This window comes from Falco rusticolus, chromosome 4 (assembly GCF_015220075.1).
Source record: "Falco rusticolus isolate bFalRus1 chromosome 4, bFalRus1.pri, whole genome shotgun sequence".
NCBI classification, from domain to species: Eukaryota; Metazoa; Chordata; class Aves; order Falconiformes; family Falconidae; genus Falco; species Falco rusticolus.
The window spans coordinates 53303676-53320998 of record NC_051190.1 but is presented as its reverse complement, the minus strand read 5'-3'; the positions used below and the strand labels follow the sequence as shown (position 1 = coordinate 53320998).

Genomic DNA, 17323 nt, shown 5'->3' with positions numbered 1-17323 from the left:
TGACTGATGGGACAGGAATATTCTGAAAGTTAGTGGTTGCCTTTGGTTGAAGTGAGGAGGTTTTAGGAAGGGTTTTTAACTCCTACATTTGCTTATTCTTATATAATCAATATTGGTTTTTTGATATAGTTAGTGAAGCCTTGGGACAAACATTGGAAACGTGGAACTAAAAAGTAAGATGGTGCTTTTCTGCTGGCTGAGAAGTTCCAAAGCTTCAGTGCCCACCTGGCCTCTTGAGAACCATTGCAAGAAGGCAAGGCTCCATTGTCTTTCTCAGTGGAAGTTCACAGTATTTTATGATAACACATTTGTACCCTTTTCAACTCTTTCCTGGGCCACAGGGATCAATGACATGTTATGGGGATGTGTTTGGACCAGCGTTATAATCAATAAAGCTGTAAACAGAACCTTACAAACCCAACAGGATCTCTGATGTGTTCAGCTGCAAGTGATGTGCACACTAACTTTTGATTGAGAAGACACTGCTCTGGTGAGCTAAAGACAGAGAATATTCTTCATTTCAGGTGCTGGGCACACATGGTAATTCTATTACAAATCTCACCAAGCACCACTGTGCTGGGCACAGACTGACCATCTAACATGGACTGGCTGTGCTCCACAGAGCTCCCGTCTACCTCTCTGAAGATTCATCTCTGTCTTCAAATTCATCTGTCAAGGAATATGTATGCAAAATGCAGTTAGGAAAGCAGAGCAAAGATGTTGTATGAACGGAAACGCCTTTCTCCCCCCAAACCGACAGCACTAAAATACTTTTCCACCTCTTGTTTCTTCTCTAAGAAGGATCTGTGCAATTCCCTCTTGGAGCATCTTCATGACAGGACTCAGCATTTATAACAGGGGAGAATAAGTCACAAATTTGGGGACTATCTGTTACAGTTCTTGTTTTATAGAGCTGTAAGGCTCTATTTATGAATTTAGAGGGGTCCTTAGGACACCAGTGCTAATACTTTGCTCTTAGGTAATCTGGATTTAGGCAGCCCATCAGAATGAAGGACTTTGGCGAGTATACCATGCCTAAGGCTAGCAACGAGGGCCAAAAAATTAGATTACCATATACTGGGAAATTTTCGTTTGTTTTCTTTTTAATATTTGAAAATCAAATGGAAAATATGAGAGTCTGACTTTTTCCATGTGATAAGAATGGGAAAAAAAAAAGATATTTTAAGCTGTTGAAGTATTTTATCTTGTTAGTATCAGAATTTTTTGTTTGGCAAGATAAAATCATTGAGCTTCAATAATACAAAAAACACTCCAATATTCTATAAAATATTAAAGGTATTGCAGTTTGCTACTCTGATAGTTTAATGACTTTCTATTTTGACATTAAATCACATTCAAAATAAAAAGAAGCAAAATTACTTCTTTTCAAGAACTGAAATGAAACTACCTGAAATGTGCAAAACAAAATGAGAAAACCAAAGTGTGCGTTTTTGCCTTGAAATTGAGTGGGTTCTGCAAATTGTCTCCATTTTGACGCAGCTGCCTTTTCTGGCGGAAAACTGGCCCAGAAAATAAATACATTTTTGACAAGATATAATGTCTCCTAGGCTGGATCCTGCCTGCCTAGCCTAAGGGGTCTCCAACTTTTTTATGGCTCCGGGTGAACAGAAATACCTCCTTGTGCCCTCCCCACCCATTCACACTCCCACAACATCCCTGTGGCAACAGCTTCCCTGGGAAAGTAGCATGATTAGGAAAGGATAAACCATAATTATTAGCTATCATTTAATGTGATTTAGCACCTGGAAATAATGGAGAGGAAATTGTGCCAGATGCTTAGTCAACAAACTGCAGCCTACCAGGAAGTGTTCCATGAAGCATTACTGCCCTGTCGATCAAGTCTGAGAGCAACAGTCATCAGCAGGCCAATAAAACTACCTAAATTATGTTGCAAGAGCTGCAGGGCCCTACATATGACCTATTTTGGTATCACACTCTTTGAAGTATCCAGTTGCTTCTGTGGTGTACTCCATGGGAAATGGAGATGCAGAGGAAGGAGGACCTGCTCTCCTGTCTCCATCACAGCCAGTAGCAGAGCCAGAACCAGAAGCAGAACCTCTCTTCTCTGCCTTGCTCCCCGTCCTTGGTCCAGACTGGGTCTGGAGAAGCCAGACAAATAACATGTACACTTTGAAAACTGTTGTTCTTTTCCAGGAAGGCTGAGATGAGTCAAGATGAAATAAAAAGTGAAAGACACTCTCCATTCCTCCACCCATGAGGTGTGTACCTACTCTTCAGTTCCACCTCAAGCCATGCGGACAGCTGTGTCTTCCAGGATCTGGTGGGCTCTCCGGCTTTCTGCCTGTGCTTTGCCATCAAGTTTTAGGGTCACCTACCACCAAAGCTCCAGAACCTCCCTGAGGTTCACCATGCCACCTTCTACTTCCTAAAAAAGCCTGTCCAAACCTAACCCAACCCAAACCAAAACAGTTTCCTTCAAATCCTTCCCTAAAGCATGTCCGTACAGTGACATATCTAAGCCCTCTTTTACAGGCCTATATTACAGTGATCTGCTGTAGGCAACACTCTCCAGAAGCAGCCCAGTGATCCATAGGAGCACACTGAAGGTGAGCAGCAGATAGCGCACCACGCAGTTCCCTGCTTACTGTCTTGGGATCTACTTCACACAGTCCTCAGCTACCTCGGCTTCACTCATCTTGTGCTGTTTTCCCCAAAAATGCCACTTCTGTGCAGCAACTCTGCCTACCCTGGAGGGGTGGAAGTCCCGACCTACTTCAGCTGGGAGCTGCCTCCCATGCAGCTCTCTGATTCTGCGACTTTACATCTCCCAAGACTTTGGACCCCACCAAAGCCTGCTTTCCTCTTACTCCTGCTTTGTCCTCACTGCTTAGTCTGAAGTCAGCTGTGCCCTAATCATTCCTACGAGCCCATCGTTCACATGCACAACAGAAATCCAAACCCAGGCATAACAACCCTTTTGAACCATCCCCTCTCCTGGTGGGTGATTCCTGCCTCTTTGTCAGTCCGATGGATCTTCTTGGATGGCCAGTCCTTCCTTTGAAGGAGGTGCTCCTGAAAGATGGGGCGGAGGAAGCAAGCAACAGAAGCAAGCAACAAGAGAAGCTGATCCATCAATGCTTCCTCCTGCGGCAGACCGTAGCGGGGAGCATGCGAACCTGTCTCCTGCTGAAAAGTGCCTCGGCTGCCTGCCCTGTCTGCTCTGCCGGAGCCAGCCCCCTTCCCCTGCCCTGCCAGCCCATAGCACAGAAAGAAGCACGCTGGGCATCTTTGTGTGCTCTCCTTTTCCCCTTGCTGCCCTGTCGTATGTGCTCGGGGAGGGACAGGAGGAAATTCTCTGCTTGTTACACAGGAATCCAACCAGATGATCCCACAGCCCCTTCTGGCCTTAAAATCCCCCCGTCTATTCAGCACTGCCAGCTAATAACACATCTCACAGGGAAGAAAAGCGACATTCATGGGCTTGGATCCCTCTTTGTCAGAAGACTTTGCTTGTTTTGGCTGTTTGGTACATAGAAGCGTGGGCAGACACACGTCTAAGCTCCTCACCCAGCAAAAAAACACCCTTGTGGACCTGAGGACCGTGCACCCTGGCTCAGGACCCATCCCACAGTGGGACTTAGGGGTGAAACCCACCGTGTCCCCCTTCCCCCCAGCACTCGGGTGAAGGCGACCAAGCCTCCGCTTTCCCTGTTTCCCTCCCTGGCTCCCGTCCATGCGTGTGCGTGTTTGCGCCGGCTGTTGTGAGCCAAGGGCCCGTTTGGGGCCGGGATTCTCCCGGGACAAAGGGATGCTAATCAGCTCCCTCTACTGTTCCCTTTTGTCTAGGACTAGCTCCCACGCTTGGACTTGGCACTCCGGGATGCAGCAGAGGGAGCTCCTTGTTGCAACCAACTTGAGCCCAGTTGGGGAATGCAATGTACCCAGCAGGGAAAGGGGAGGAAGGGGAGGGGAAGGAAGGGGGAAGGAAATAAATCTATAACTCCACACAGCCCGCTCCCTGCCAGCCCGTCACATTGTGCATGCCGCCGGAGGCAGAAGTTTCCAGTGCCTCCCGCAGCCGGGAGAGACGCCACCGGTTTTGTAGCCACGGGCTGTCTTGTTCCTTCTCCCCTCCCTGATCCCCCGTCGCCAGAAAAATCTCCATGTCAGGGTTGACAGATCAGGGTTGGTGCAGTGGGAGGTAGAGGGAGCACAGACAGCAAACAGGATCGGCTCCTGGCATTGCTGCCATTTCCTTTTCACCATCACTGATCTCCCAGGTTTGCAGCCTGTGTCTGGGTGTTGGCTGTTTACAGCTGTTTACACGGGCTCTCTCATCTCCAGAGAACTGTACAGATGCACAAGAGCCAGATCTTTATCCCGGGATCACTTCACAGCTGGAGCAGTGGTGAGGTGAGGTCCTCTCACTAAGAAACCCAGAAAACACTTGAGCCCACCAAGCCCAGAGCATACACAGCCCCCAGTTGCACTGGGGATGGAAAGACAAATGCAGCTGCAGCCAGATGTGACATTAACCATGTTCTTCTGGGTGCTACCCTGTTGTACCAGAGGGCTGCCCAGTGCTTGCCCTTGAATGCCTCTGAAGTCATAAGAGACTGAAGTTTCCTCTTCTGATGGTGACCTGCCCCTACCAGCAGCTCCAGCAGTAAGAGAAGGAGCTCCTCTACCACCTCATTGGTGTCCTGCTCCCAAGGGCTAAGGGACTAACGTGTTGGCAAGTTTCCCTCAGCATCTCTGCTTGCTGCCATTGCAGCTTGCAGCTCTTGCCAGGGCTCAGTGGAAGCTGCTAATCTCCCAGTACTGATGTGGGCTATGAACCAGAGATGTGGCTACAGCTCATCTAGACCCCCACAAACTGCATTTACCACCTGATGCTGCTACCTGTACTGAGGTAGCTACGTAAAAGCCAGTTCAGAAATGCTGCCACCATGAATAGGGTCTGTTCTGTACCTGTGGGCAGGAACATGGGACTTGGGCAGTGCAGTGACACGCTGGCAGTTACAACTGTCTCATCCCCTGCAATAACTCCAGCTCCAGGCTCAGTTTACACCAACATTAAGCACAACTGATGTTTCTGTCTTAAACCGGGATCTGCCAGTCTTTTTCTCAGCGGCATTGGCAAACCTCTGGCCTACAGTATTTATGCATCTTGATGGCTGAGTGGAGCTTGCATAGTCACATTTTCAATCCTGATCCTTCCAGTTTCCTTCCCCATAGTTACAGGGTAGAGTTTGTAGATCTCGGTTGTTGATACCAGGGCAGCTGCCCAAATTGCCATTAGCGGAGAGGTAGACGGGGTGTGGTTGGAAATCAGATCCTCTTGGGAAGAGTTTCATGAGAGAGCAGAGAGTACCTCCTACATGTAACTAACCTCCTGGATGGATCAGTATCTTGTGGCTTTCTGCTCATGCCTGACTTTATTGCAGAAGTGGAGAAGTCTGATCTAGAGCAGGGAAAGGGGGGGAAGAATTTGGCACAGAGACAACTGAGATGCCAGAATGCCATTGAGAAAATATGATGAGGTCTGCTAAACATATTAATTTTAAATCATGCAAGGCATTATGAGATGGTATTATGCCTGAAATAGCAAGGGACTGTCTGTGTTCAGTGGTCCAGGAGATCCTTTTCTATGTCACGTTCTTGCGTTAGTAAAATGGCCTCTCCAGCAGAGGCTGGCTGTCAGGACTGCTTTCTGACAGGAGAAAGATGGGGGAGTGGGAACTATTTGCCCCCAGACTGGGCCTCTAAGACATACACATGGAAGTCTGAGCCTGTAGCCCTAGGCTCCCTCTATAGTCAATGGAGAGAAATAAACATCTTGGTATGATTCATGTTATCCTGAGATAGGTGTCTAAGATAGGTCAGATGAATTGCTCTCCGGAGATGCCGAGTGCTCTCCACTGACTACAAAGGGAGCCTGGGGTGACTAGCTCAGACTTTGACATCTAACTTTGGTAGATGAGATCAGGCCCATCAGTGAGCCTGTGGAGCGATATTGTTATGACACAGCAAGAAAAAAATACAGAGGAGACTTGTTCTCTGCGGCATTATAACTGAATTTAAAAGTCTTGTTCCATTCTTGCTAAACCTGGGGAAAAGCTCACATGGATGATGTGAGACACAAGACGAGGTTTTTTGGCCACAGTAGTAACAGGGACAAAAGAGTTAACCCATGAACACAGCTACGTTTTGGCTTTCTGGAGAGACGAGACGTGGGGCTTACCCCCAGAAGGTCTAGAGTCCAAAATAAGCCTAGCTGCAAAATAAGCCTAGTCCAAAATAAGACAAGCTGAAAAGATAACAGTGCCCAACATCCCATATGAATCTGGATGTGATTGGAATCCCACATCTCTCATGAGCTAGACAAATGTCTGCTCTGCCCTTCATGTGGTCCCCGGGAGCAGGAGTCTTCTCATCAAAAGCCGGTCTCCCTGGATTCCCTGGGTGATTGATGGAGAGATGTAGAAACTTGAGGGTGTGAATAATTTAATCCTAACTGTCTAGAATACATCAGATGAATCATGCCCCAGAGGACCCCCAGCATCAAATGGAACTCCCTCAACCTGTCTTGCTGTCTGACATAGTGCACCCAAACTTTTGCTGACCCACTGCTCTTCTGCAGGCCTGTTTTAACTTTTCATAAAGTGCAAGTAGCAAAGAAAACACTCAGTTTTAGAGGAGTTATTCTGCATCCAGCAAAGGAAAATACAGTGGCTGGTTGTCAGCACCAGTGCAGTGTTGCATTAGAAATGAAGAGACTTATAAAAGGGGAGGTAGATTGGTTGTCTATCTCTTGGTGCTATGTCAAGGCAAGATGTCCTTTGGGAAGAGATATCATAGTAAAATTCAGATTTTGGTTTCATTCCAGAAGTCTTGAGGGGAAATTCTCCAGTCTGCATCATGCAAGAAGTCTGCTTGGATAATCTGACAGTCCTGGCAGGCCATAAACATGCAGCTTGTGCTTTACTGTGGGAAGCCAAGAGGCATTTGAGACCCAGAGATCTCATATCTCTACCAATAACATGCTATTATTGCTACTCCTTCCCATTGCCAAATGGCCTTCAGAAAGATTATTTGGTATCATTTTGTGAAGGACACTGCCATGTCCATAAGACAATATCGTCTGCAGAAACATCGTGAGTGCAGATAATAGTAATTCTTTAAGCTTCATGGTCCCCCTGGATAAGATGACATGGAGATACCACTCCGTCTCACACCATCCCATGCCATCCTGCCTTGATTTGATTTGGAAGTGCTGGAAGGCAAGACATCTACCCAGTTTCATAAGGAAGCAATCAAGTGGTCGTGAATACTCCATATTTCATTCCATGCTCATCCTGGTAGCTGCACAAACAGGAGCTGTATCAAAAAGGACACCTCTTTGCCAGACAGGAACAGGGTTAACCCAGGGGGGCGCGATCAGTGGGTCACTACAGCGCCCTTGTGGCTCTCATCACTCGCCTTCTAACAGGGTCGACGGCCAACAATTATGTCTGGAATTAATCTATGCCTCCGAGCCTCTGCATCACCCATTAGGCTCTCATTTGTCCAGCGGGGAATTTGATATATGTCCTCAGAGGGCACATCCGACGGGCGCAGACACTTGACAAAGCGACTGGACGCGCGCGCACCTGCCCTGGCTCGCTCAAAGCCCCGCGCACGCCGCGAGCACCCCAACGCGCAGAAAGGGACGGTGTGGCTTCCCAAGGCTGCACGAGTGTTAAACTCTAATAAACAAGCCCCGTCGGCGAAAGCTGAAAGAATCTGAGCCCTCCCCAACAAAGCATTTAATCCAGTTTGGCGTAACCTTTGACATTATTAGGGATCGCAGTGACCCTAATCCAATCAGATTGATTAACTAAAGCGGAGACCCCATAAGCTGACCCCCCTCTGGCCTCTGCTATTTAGTCCTGACCAAACAGTGGGAGCGACGTGCTGTATTTACACCACAATGGGTCCGCACTGAGAACCTGTTTCATTACAGAGCGACTTAAACTCCCATTACTCCATCAATGTATCATTCTTCAATAGTTCATTAAAAGCTGCTCCTCCACAATAACTATTAACCATTTCTCAGTCCAGCTGGCAGGTTTAAAGCCCCAGCCAGTCTTTAGCAGAAGGAGGTGGGAGTGAGTGAAAGAAACAGATAGACAAGGGCTCCCTTTTTAAATTTAAACGAACTGAGGGCTTAAATAGTTTGAGGTAATTTACTTTTATTGAATGGGGGGAGGAGAGGGAGGAAACTTTTATTTTGACTTAATTATGTGCTGAGGTCCTTTAAAGAGACAGGGCCATCATAAGCTTTTATTATATTACTTCTCTTGAGATTGGTTCATATTTCTGCCCAGAGGAGTTTCATAGAGAGTTGGCATGGTGTTGAGAGACTACAAAATGCACCACAACCCAAACATGGACAGTGTCTTCAGTCCACAGAACCTAAAACCAGGGTGAAAGACACAATTATACCCAACATACGGCACTTAAGTTTGGGGTGGAAAATGCCTGATAGGTTGCAATGTTCACATTCTGTTGTTGGTGACAGCATGTCCCTTTACTACATCCTCCAAAGTTTTATCTTGTATGTTTTTAAAGGCAACTCAAAAAGTCTTCCCTTGTCCTTAGGAAACTGAAAGACACAGCAACTGCCTGACAAGCCGCCAAACCTCTCAGCTAAGTGGCTGGGCATGGGCTATGGCTAAGGTGATCACTTAAGGTCGTGTGGCTCCACTGCTTCACGCAATACAGGTGAAGAAACAGATGACAATTTTTTTCCTCTAGCAATGACTCTGTTAGAAAAACTTATGTGAGGGGTTCTTTCTACTGTCCGGTTGCTGAGATCTGCACTTCTGTAAGAGTGGGAATTACATGAACTGTAGCCTCTTATAGATGGCTGATAAACAGATAGGTATGTTTAGGCAGAGGTAAAGAGATCAGGCTTGCTTCTTTTCCCATACAGGCATCCTGTTCTTTGCATTCCCAATAGCCTAGGGTACCCCAGACACCTACAGTGTAGCAAACCGCTAGTGCTCTGCAAGAAAGACCCAACAGTGGCACCTATCTGAACATTTATCCATGGAGCTGCACCACTACTCATACACTCCCAAGACCACAAAGGAGGAGAAAACCCCTCTTCCAACGGCCCCATAGCAATTTCACCCTCTGCTAATGCCTGAATCATTCCCCGTGCAGGTAGCAGAGCACAACGAGGAAGGTGACTCTGTTCCCTTTGAGCAGGGAACATTCATTCCCTGACCAAGGACCTGCAAAACAGAGTAATCAAATACTGGATGGAATGGAGGCATTCTGCTCTTCATATGTCCTGAGTGACATATGAAGAACTAGAGTGGCATAGGTCCAAGCCTGCCAATATTGCTCCCAAATAGCGGCAGGTCTGGATCCCCTGTACATCACCATTCCCTTATAGCCGAGCTCATGGATACACACCATTGCTGTTCAATATGTGATTCATTAGGTCTGGCTATGGAAATATTTAAAAAATAATAATACAGTTAATATAGTTGTAGCTAAAACATAAGGGATTTCTTTTCATAAGTAAGCTGATGGGAAAAAAAGAGTCCGGTTTTAGGTGAGATATCAGAATATGGCTCTTAACAGGACCAGAGTCTGGTGACAGTTTGGCATCGCTGAATCACAGCTCAAGCCTAGCCCTGAATTAGCAATGAGATACCAAAGCAGCGAGGGCAGCGCAGGCCGTGAAGCAGCCTCAGTGAGATTTGGGCCTAGAAAGTATTTCCTGAAGGCATTAAAATCGGCCTTTTTCAGTGAAAGAATTGCAGATAGTCGTGCAAGGCAAAAGGGAGTTGCTTTAGTGACTAGGCTGGGTTGTGCTGGGGGAGGATGGGGTCCCTATTGACTCAGATGAGAAGCTGCAGTTAGATCTTGGGTGACTTAAAATCCAAGCTGCAAAATAGGGTTTTGCTTGCTCGCTTTCTTTCTCTCCTTTCCTCCTTCTCTCTTTCTGGGTAGGAGCTCAAATATGTTCCTACCCTGGGGGATCTGCTGCACAAGAATGCAACTGAGCTGTTGGGTTTTTTTTTTCTCCCCTCTCCTGCTGTAGGTGAAGCAGAACTGAAGGGTGGTTTGATTCTCCCTCAAGGAACAACATTCTTCAGTTATGAAATCGTCCCAGCCTTCTTTTCCTCCCTGAGCCTGGCTACCGAAAGCCTGCAGTCTCAAGGAGGGACAGACTTTTCATGTTGACATCCTTGTGAGATAAGAGCATTTGGAAGCTTGTGGGATCGAGATTCCTTCGATCAAGAAGGGGGTGAGGGTCGCTTTCCTTGTGCACAAGGTGTAATTGCTACAGGAGATGTGGAGCATCTAATCCGAGACCGTCTGGGAGCATGATGTGCTCCATGTGTCCTTGAGGACATCCAGCCTTGTGACGAGGCAAAGACATTGGGTTATCTGGCTCACTTACTGCCTGTGCCCAGTGAATGCTCTTGGGAAAGTCACGTTGGGCTTGTGTCTATGAGGAAAATACTCAGTTTGGTAGTTGTGGCCAACTGCTGTAGTCACCCAGGAGGGATGTACCCAGAAGAGATGCTTTAATTACAAGCAAAACATTGCGGTATGACACTTTCATAGGGACTCAAGTGCACCATGCTGCAGATCTTACAGGTGTGATCAGTTTGGGATGATCTCTCACCGCTAAACCCCAATAGTGACAGCAGCATTAACAAGGTGCCTCAGTTGTCCAGCTCTAATGGGGTAACCCCACTAGCCAAAACCACCCCTTCTCCTGCTGGGTGCCGGTAAACGCCTCTTCTGGCTGGTGGAGGCCCTGCCATGATACAAACCAAGGCTTTGCTCTCTCCTGGCTGCCCTATTTTTCAAAATTAATGCAAGTGGAAATGTCCAAGTCTCTTCCGAGTAATGCAGAAAAAAAACCAACAAACCCCCTACCTCCAGATGCTGGAGGAACGTGCCCCAAGATGGGTGTAGATCAGCTACATATGCCAATACAGGAGATTCCCTGAAAATATCCCAAATGCTCCCTCTTCTCTCATATGAGTTCAAACGGTGCTACTCCACTATTCCAGACAAAGTAATTCCAACTCTTAGATTCTCAGGACCTGTAACTGTTATTCTTTGCAAAATAAATAAATAAATAAATTGAGAAAGAAAGGAAGGAAGAAAAGAGGACTACCAAGCCTCTTCTGCTGGTGCTCTCCTAAGAGAAAGCAGCCATATTCCTGCAGGGCTCTGCACAGGGCACCTGGAATTACTATCTGAGCAGAAATCAAATGCAAAATGAGTCTACATTTGGGATGAACCCCTCTGTAGCAAAGGGAAAAGCAGAGCTTGACCCAGGCTTACTGAGACCAGCAGGAGCAGGCTGAACTTTAAAACCAGTATTACAAGGGCAAAGAAGGATAAAATACAAGCTATAATAGGTTTCTGCCAATTTATAAGGGAAATGACCAGATACTCAGACTTAGCAACGTGCTTAAATCCCACTGCATTCAACAACACAGGGCATAATATTTCTGAGTGCTCCCATTTATATCAGTGTGTCAGAGTTAGTTGCCTGAATTGCCACCCTCGTCTTAATTTGCCACATTTATAACCAATAAAAGCAGAACCATTAATTGATGGTGATTTCCTCAGGCCTTTGATCTTCATTATATCCCATTATGGCATCAAAACTGATGTTATCTGGTCAGTCCAGCCCCTTGGAACCATCCCCAACAGCCCATCATTTCCCCTCTGCAATCATCCATCGAGCTGAAAATGCGGCATGAAATGCCATGGGGTCAGAAAAGGAGCCAGACGTCCAGCTTGATCACTGAAAACACAATAATCCTTTGTGCTCCTTCCAAGGGGCATAGGATCATAGGATAATTCATGTTGAAAGGGACCCTGGGAGGTCTGTAGCCCAACCTCCAACTCCAAGCAGGGTCAGAGATGACCCCACTCTCCGTGTGCTGGGCTCTTCCCAGCTCTCTGGGTCACCTACACAATCCCAGTAGAGGTTTGAGGTAGAAGTAGTGGTTATCTGTGACTGGATGTTGTCTGTATAATCGAGGTGGTGGGTAAACACCCTCCTTACGTTGGGGAGGCACACATGTCCTTGCTATTCCTCTAAGAATGCTTAATTATATTCTTGTCTCTACAAAAGACCTTCTGAGTCAGGTTTGAGCTGCTTGGATGGGGTCCTGGGATAACAAAATTTTCCCTGCCTGTGTCACAGGTCTCCTTCATCAAGCTCAATTCCTGTTTCCTGCAGCCCATTTTGCACGACACTTCATCAGAAGCAAATGGGCTCACAGTAGGTTTCTCAAGGTCTTTGTTGCTACTCCACCATGGATGTTGCTGTCACCAAACCCGTAGCGCTGCACTCACCTTTATCTAGCACAGGCCCGAAGATGGCTAAGCTGTCATTGACAGTCGTGCAGTTCCACCTCCTCCCTCGAAATTGGTGTTGGCATTCCTGGATCCCAATCTTTACCCCTTCTGCTACACTGGGCATGATCTCTACATAGTTCCGACAGAAGCGTAGCTGCTTGGGTACCAGTCCTGGGATGCTCCCGCAGAGGATGGGCTGAGTCCCCAGGGAGGAATACTGGTGACCAATTGCCAAGGACCTGGAAAAAAAACCAAGGAAAAAAGAAATTGTGTCAGGCTGGCTTTCACCTTTGTACTTGGTTCACAAGAATGGGGATGGAAAACCAACATCTTCAGTTCTTCTGCATTTCCCTCTCCAGAAAACATCCTTTCCACTCTCGTTTCCCCCCAAACATCATCCTCTCTCTCCTGAAGTTCCCTACAGGCCCAACAAGGCAAGAAACTCAACTTTTAATATCTTCCTTCCCTTTTCTTCATTCTCTCAAAACCTCAATCCATCATTGTGCTTCTTCTTCCCACAGACGCCCAGCTCATGAAGCTAGTTTCCTTTGCAACTGGAGGGTTAAACCCACATTTATTTCTTTGCAAGTCAAGCAAACCTATACAAGAGCACGTCAGTATTACAGGAAATTTTGGCAGCTGAGGAAGCCCAGGGATTAGACAGTCAAAAGTACTTTCAGAGCTACACCAAATAGTAATACCAACAGTGGAAGACACCATGCTCCAAGTCTTGCAAAAGCAATCACCAAGAACTGACAAAAATCATACAGTTCAGCAGTGTGTCCTGTATATTTGAACCTTACCAGGTAACTTCTGTGCCCTGAAGGTGACCCTAAAGACTCAAGGAGTTTGGATCCTGAGAACTTTCAAAAGCCAACTCTGAGCTAAAGGCTGCAGGAGTGCTACATAAGTGTGCTACCATAAGCAGTTAAATTTGCTGTGCTACAGAGGAAAGGGAGTGGAAATGTAGCCCTGCTGGAACAGAAGAACTTGGGTTAAAACTCTCCTAGGGCTCTGGTATGGGTCCAATATCAATGTTATTCTCCTGCGTGAACAATGGTACTGATGCTACCAGAAACACTCGTGATTATGGGCATGCAAGTTGGGAGCCATGCCTGGGATACCAGTAACATCCCTGAAAGACTGGGATGGAAAAGATTTTCTACTGTTTAGCAAAGCATTTCCACACCTGCTTGATCCAAGTATATACTTTGCAAAGCAATATCGGGTCTTTCTAAGCAGGTTGAAGTGTTTTAAAAATAAATTATTAGAATGGCTGCCAGTGTCCTTCTGGATATTAATTTAGAGTATCTTCACCTTACTTTCACAACAGTTTCAGTTTGGGAATTTTCAAAAATGGTGCTGTATTTTCACAAAACAGCGCCAGCTTTGCTGTACTGTCACAAGGATATGGAGAGCCTGCTTTGGCCATCAGTCTGTGAATTGCCTTGGTTAAAGTGAACAGTGTGAAATTAAAAAAAAAACAAACCAACAAAAAACCCCAACAAAACAACACAACTTGAATGCAAATTCTGTGCTCAGTCTGTTGAAAGGAGTGTCCATGAACTATTATGTTGGTTAAAGCCTTAGAGACAAACAAGTCAGCTATGCAGAGAGATCAGCAGATATGTGGCTAATTAGATAGATTTTTAAAGTGTTTTTACTGGTGCTTCTAATAATAACCTTGATTACTAAAACTGAAGGGATTTTTAGAGTATAATTTCCTTTTATTCTAATTAAATCTCTTGATTGACTTTTCTGCTCAGAATTAATGACAAACAGAAACCTGCCTGGGCAGTGTGTATTTCTGTTTACATTCAATTTTGCGATGTGGTTTTCATTTGGGAACATCCTGGTGTGTTTGAACTATCAACAAGGCAGTCAGGGAACATGCCTTCATTGCTCTGACAGAAAAAAAAGTGCAAGAATTCTATCATTGCTGGAGTTCGGAAGAAAATTAGCTTGACTTTATCACTTCTTTAGGCTGGGATAAAAAATGCTTTAAAGTGTCTGTCCTTTTATGGAAGAAAACCAGCTGCAGCCAGTTTGCTCCCTTCCTGGTGGTCCAGAGGGGACAGAAGTGAAAAGGAGACGGACATTCAGATGGTCAGGTACCACAACTATTTGTAGTCAGCTTTGCTGACTGTGCATAAACTAGCCTTTACAAATCAGTGCTTCCCAGGCAAGTAAGACACAGGGACATTCACTTCTGGAGCTCAAATGACTCTAGGTAAGAATCTAGAACCAAGATAACCAGCTCAGCCCTCCAGTAAATGAACTTTAGGTGGACAAGGTAGAAGGTGCCTGGGAAAGCAAAGAATTTGCAGCTGATTTCCTAAACTTAGATGCCTCTTTCCACCTCAGTTGCACTTTTAGGAGAATATTAATCTCACTTAACATTAGAGGACAATTCATCCTACCCAAGGGAGGTAAGATGAGACAAATAGCATGAACTGTCCTCCAGAAGCACGTCTCTCTTTCCATTGCATTGAAAGAGGGAGGAAGGCAGCTCGCGTTAACCATAATCTTTGTTCATGTCACCTGCTTTCTAATGTCTGCAACATGGACATCTCCAGCTGATCTGCTCAGCCCAACCTGCTTTTTCAATTAGTCAGTGGAGAGAAACAGGCACTTCTAGGGCATGGTTCATCTGCCCATTTTAGATGTCTGCTTTGGGATGAGGTGAATCATGGCCTTGCCTCCATTGACTGTATTGGCTAGGCTATCAAGACAGCCTGGGTGACTGGTTGAGTGGGATATGTCTGCACTGTAAAAGTCTCCAGATGAATCATGCCATGATACCAAACAACTGGAATGGCTAGGTTCCTTGAAAAAGTCCCACCCAGGAAAGCTAAGTGCTGTGTTGAAGCCCATGCAAAGAGCTCAGCTGTAGGAAGGAGGCAAGCTCCTGCAGGAGCCTGCAGGAACCCACAGGAGAAGACCAAGAAAAAGGACCCAGATAACTTGTTTTCCCTATCTAAGTGGCTTGATGTGGGTTTTCTTGAGCTTGAGATTAATTCAGGGAACAACTAGTGGCAGAAAAGCACCTGTGAAATGGAGCCCATGCCAAGCCAAAGGGTGTTTGCACTTTGACTGCACTGTGTACAGTTTTGTCTCATTGTTAAGCTATATACAAACACTGGATCAAAGTTTCTGGACTGAAGACACATTTTAAAACACCTTCTCAGGTTTCAGAGGACTTGTTGAGTGTGTTGCCTCTGTGGTCTTGTTGGGAATGTGGAGTCTTAGGGTGCCACATCTCTAAATCTCAATCTGTTCAACCCCCTGAGGACTGGCAGTTGGGAGGTATTCATAGATTCCATCTTCAGGCTTGGGAGCTAGATGGTCCTATCTCTGTAAACAATGGGAGAGATAGATGCCTTCATCAAAGCCTCTAGAGAAGAGCACTTAGTTGCTTTTATTCATCCTTCAGAGAACAATTCAGCCACTGACTACACAGGGAGTCCAGGATGTGGACACTTTCCAGTGTCTAAAGTTAACTTTAGTGGAAACATCTGTGGAGTTTGTTCCCACATCAACTGGAGTCACCATCATCCCTCCTAAAGCTTTCAGAAGCACCCTGTCCAGTTCCCACCAAAGATAAAGTATCCACAGAGATAGAATCAACCTGCTGTAGGCTCCATCCATCATGTTGTGAAGCCAGGAGGACTTTCTTGAGCTATTTAATAGGACCTGGATGAAACTTTGGGATTCCAGTCTCATAAACTTTAATTATGTGAACAGCCAAACTCATGCCTGTCTATGTTTTTTGATGGTTACTACAGTGGCAGAGTGAAAATACCAGTCATCGGAAGAGGAGTTTATAGGTTGGTGCCCTCAACTATTCGTTTCCGTTGCTGGGAAGATCATCTAAGATTAAAAAAAAATAAAAACATGTAGAAATACTTTTAATTGCTTTTTACACTGCTCCCTTCTCAATACAGCAGGAAAACAGTCACACCTTGCTTTGATCTATGTTACAGTCTGGAAAGTTTAATCTGCAAAAGACAATCTCCAGCAGGAGTCTTGTTCTCAAGGTGTCATCAGGCACTGAGACAGTGTAATGTAAATTTGGCACTCCATGGAGGAGTGTGTAGTCACTTGACTTCCAGCTGAAGATACAGGGTGGAAGCTCAAAACATCTCTCCATGAAGAGTGCCTCTGCTGTTAGATGTAGCTAAGCACACTCCCCTTCCTAGCACGCTTGCAGACTCTGGAGTGTGATAACATCTAACAGAGCACCCTCTTTTGGTATCTGCTTTGCTTCCAGCTTCCAGATGTAAACACTTTCTCCCTCCATCTAAAGTCAATTTATCTTTAGGAGAACCAAATTCTTTCAGTTTCCTGTCCTTTTTATTGATCATGAGGTATGAACCTTATGAACCTCCCAACCCTCCCCTCCCCCTACAAAAAAACACCACCACCACAACCACCAAAACCTTTAGAAAAGATTGGGAAAGTCTATAAAGATCAGAATCTCATTTTGCTGTTACTCAACTCTCTAGTAGCTCCCATCATTCATTTTTTTCTCACTGTTTCCAATGATTAAACCTGTCTTTTGCATTTTTCCACTCTCCTGTGATCTGCTTCTCAGCTGTCTTCTGCATGTGGGTGGTTTTGAAAATGTGATGTTGAAAAATGAGCCAAGTGTCACCTATTGTGGCCTAACCAGGCATCAGCTTCAAACTTCTTAAGCACCAAGACTTCCCAGATGCATTGACACCAACCTCTCCTTTTCCACTGGAGAATTCATGCAGCACTCCAGTGTACAAACACATCCCCAGAACAGGTACTGCTCAAGTCTGAACCAAGGGAAAGGGTCAACGAGCTGTTCTTTCCAAGCCAATTAGCCTTTTCTTCTCATTAGTTCAGGAGGAGGCATGAAAACACTGTTCTGTATGTCCACAGCCAAAGTTCTTGGCTTATCTTTAAGCCTTGCATGCCCTGAAGT

The 17323-nt window shown here is 45.8% G+C and overlaps 1 protein-coding gene across 1 annotated transcript in view; it reads right to left on the bottom strand.

Moving 5' to 3' along the window:
- Positions 1-17323, bottom strand: part of WNT3A (Wnt family member 3A) — a 91094-nt gene that overhangs the window by 27661 nt on the left and 46110 nt on the right. Inside the window, exon 2 of the mRNA XM_037385484.1 lies at positions 12370-12611. Within this exon, the coding sequence (XP_037241381.1) occupies positions 12370-12611 (242 nt within the window). The remainder of the gene's footprint in view (positions 1-12369; positions 12612-17323) is intronic.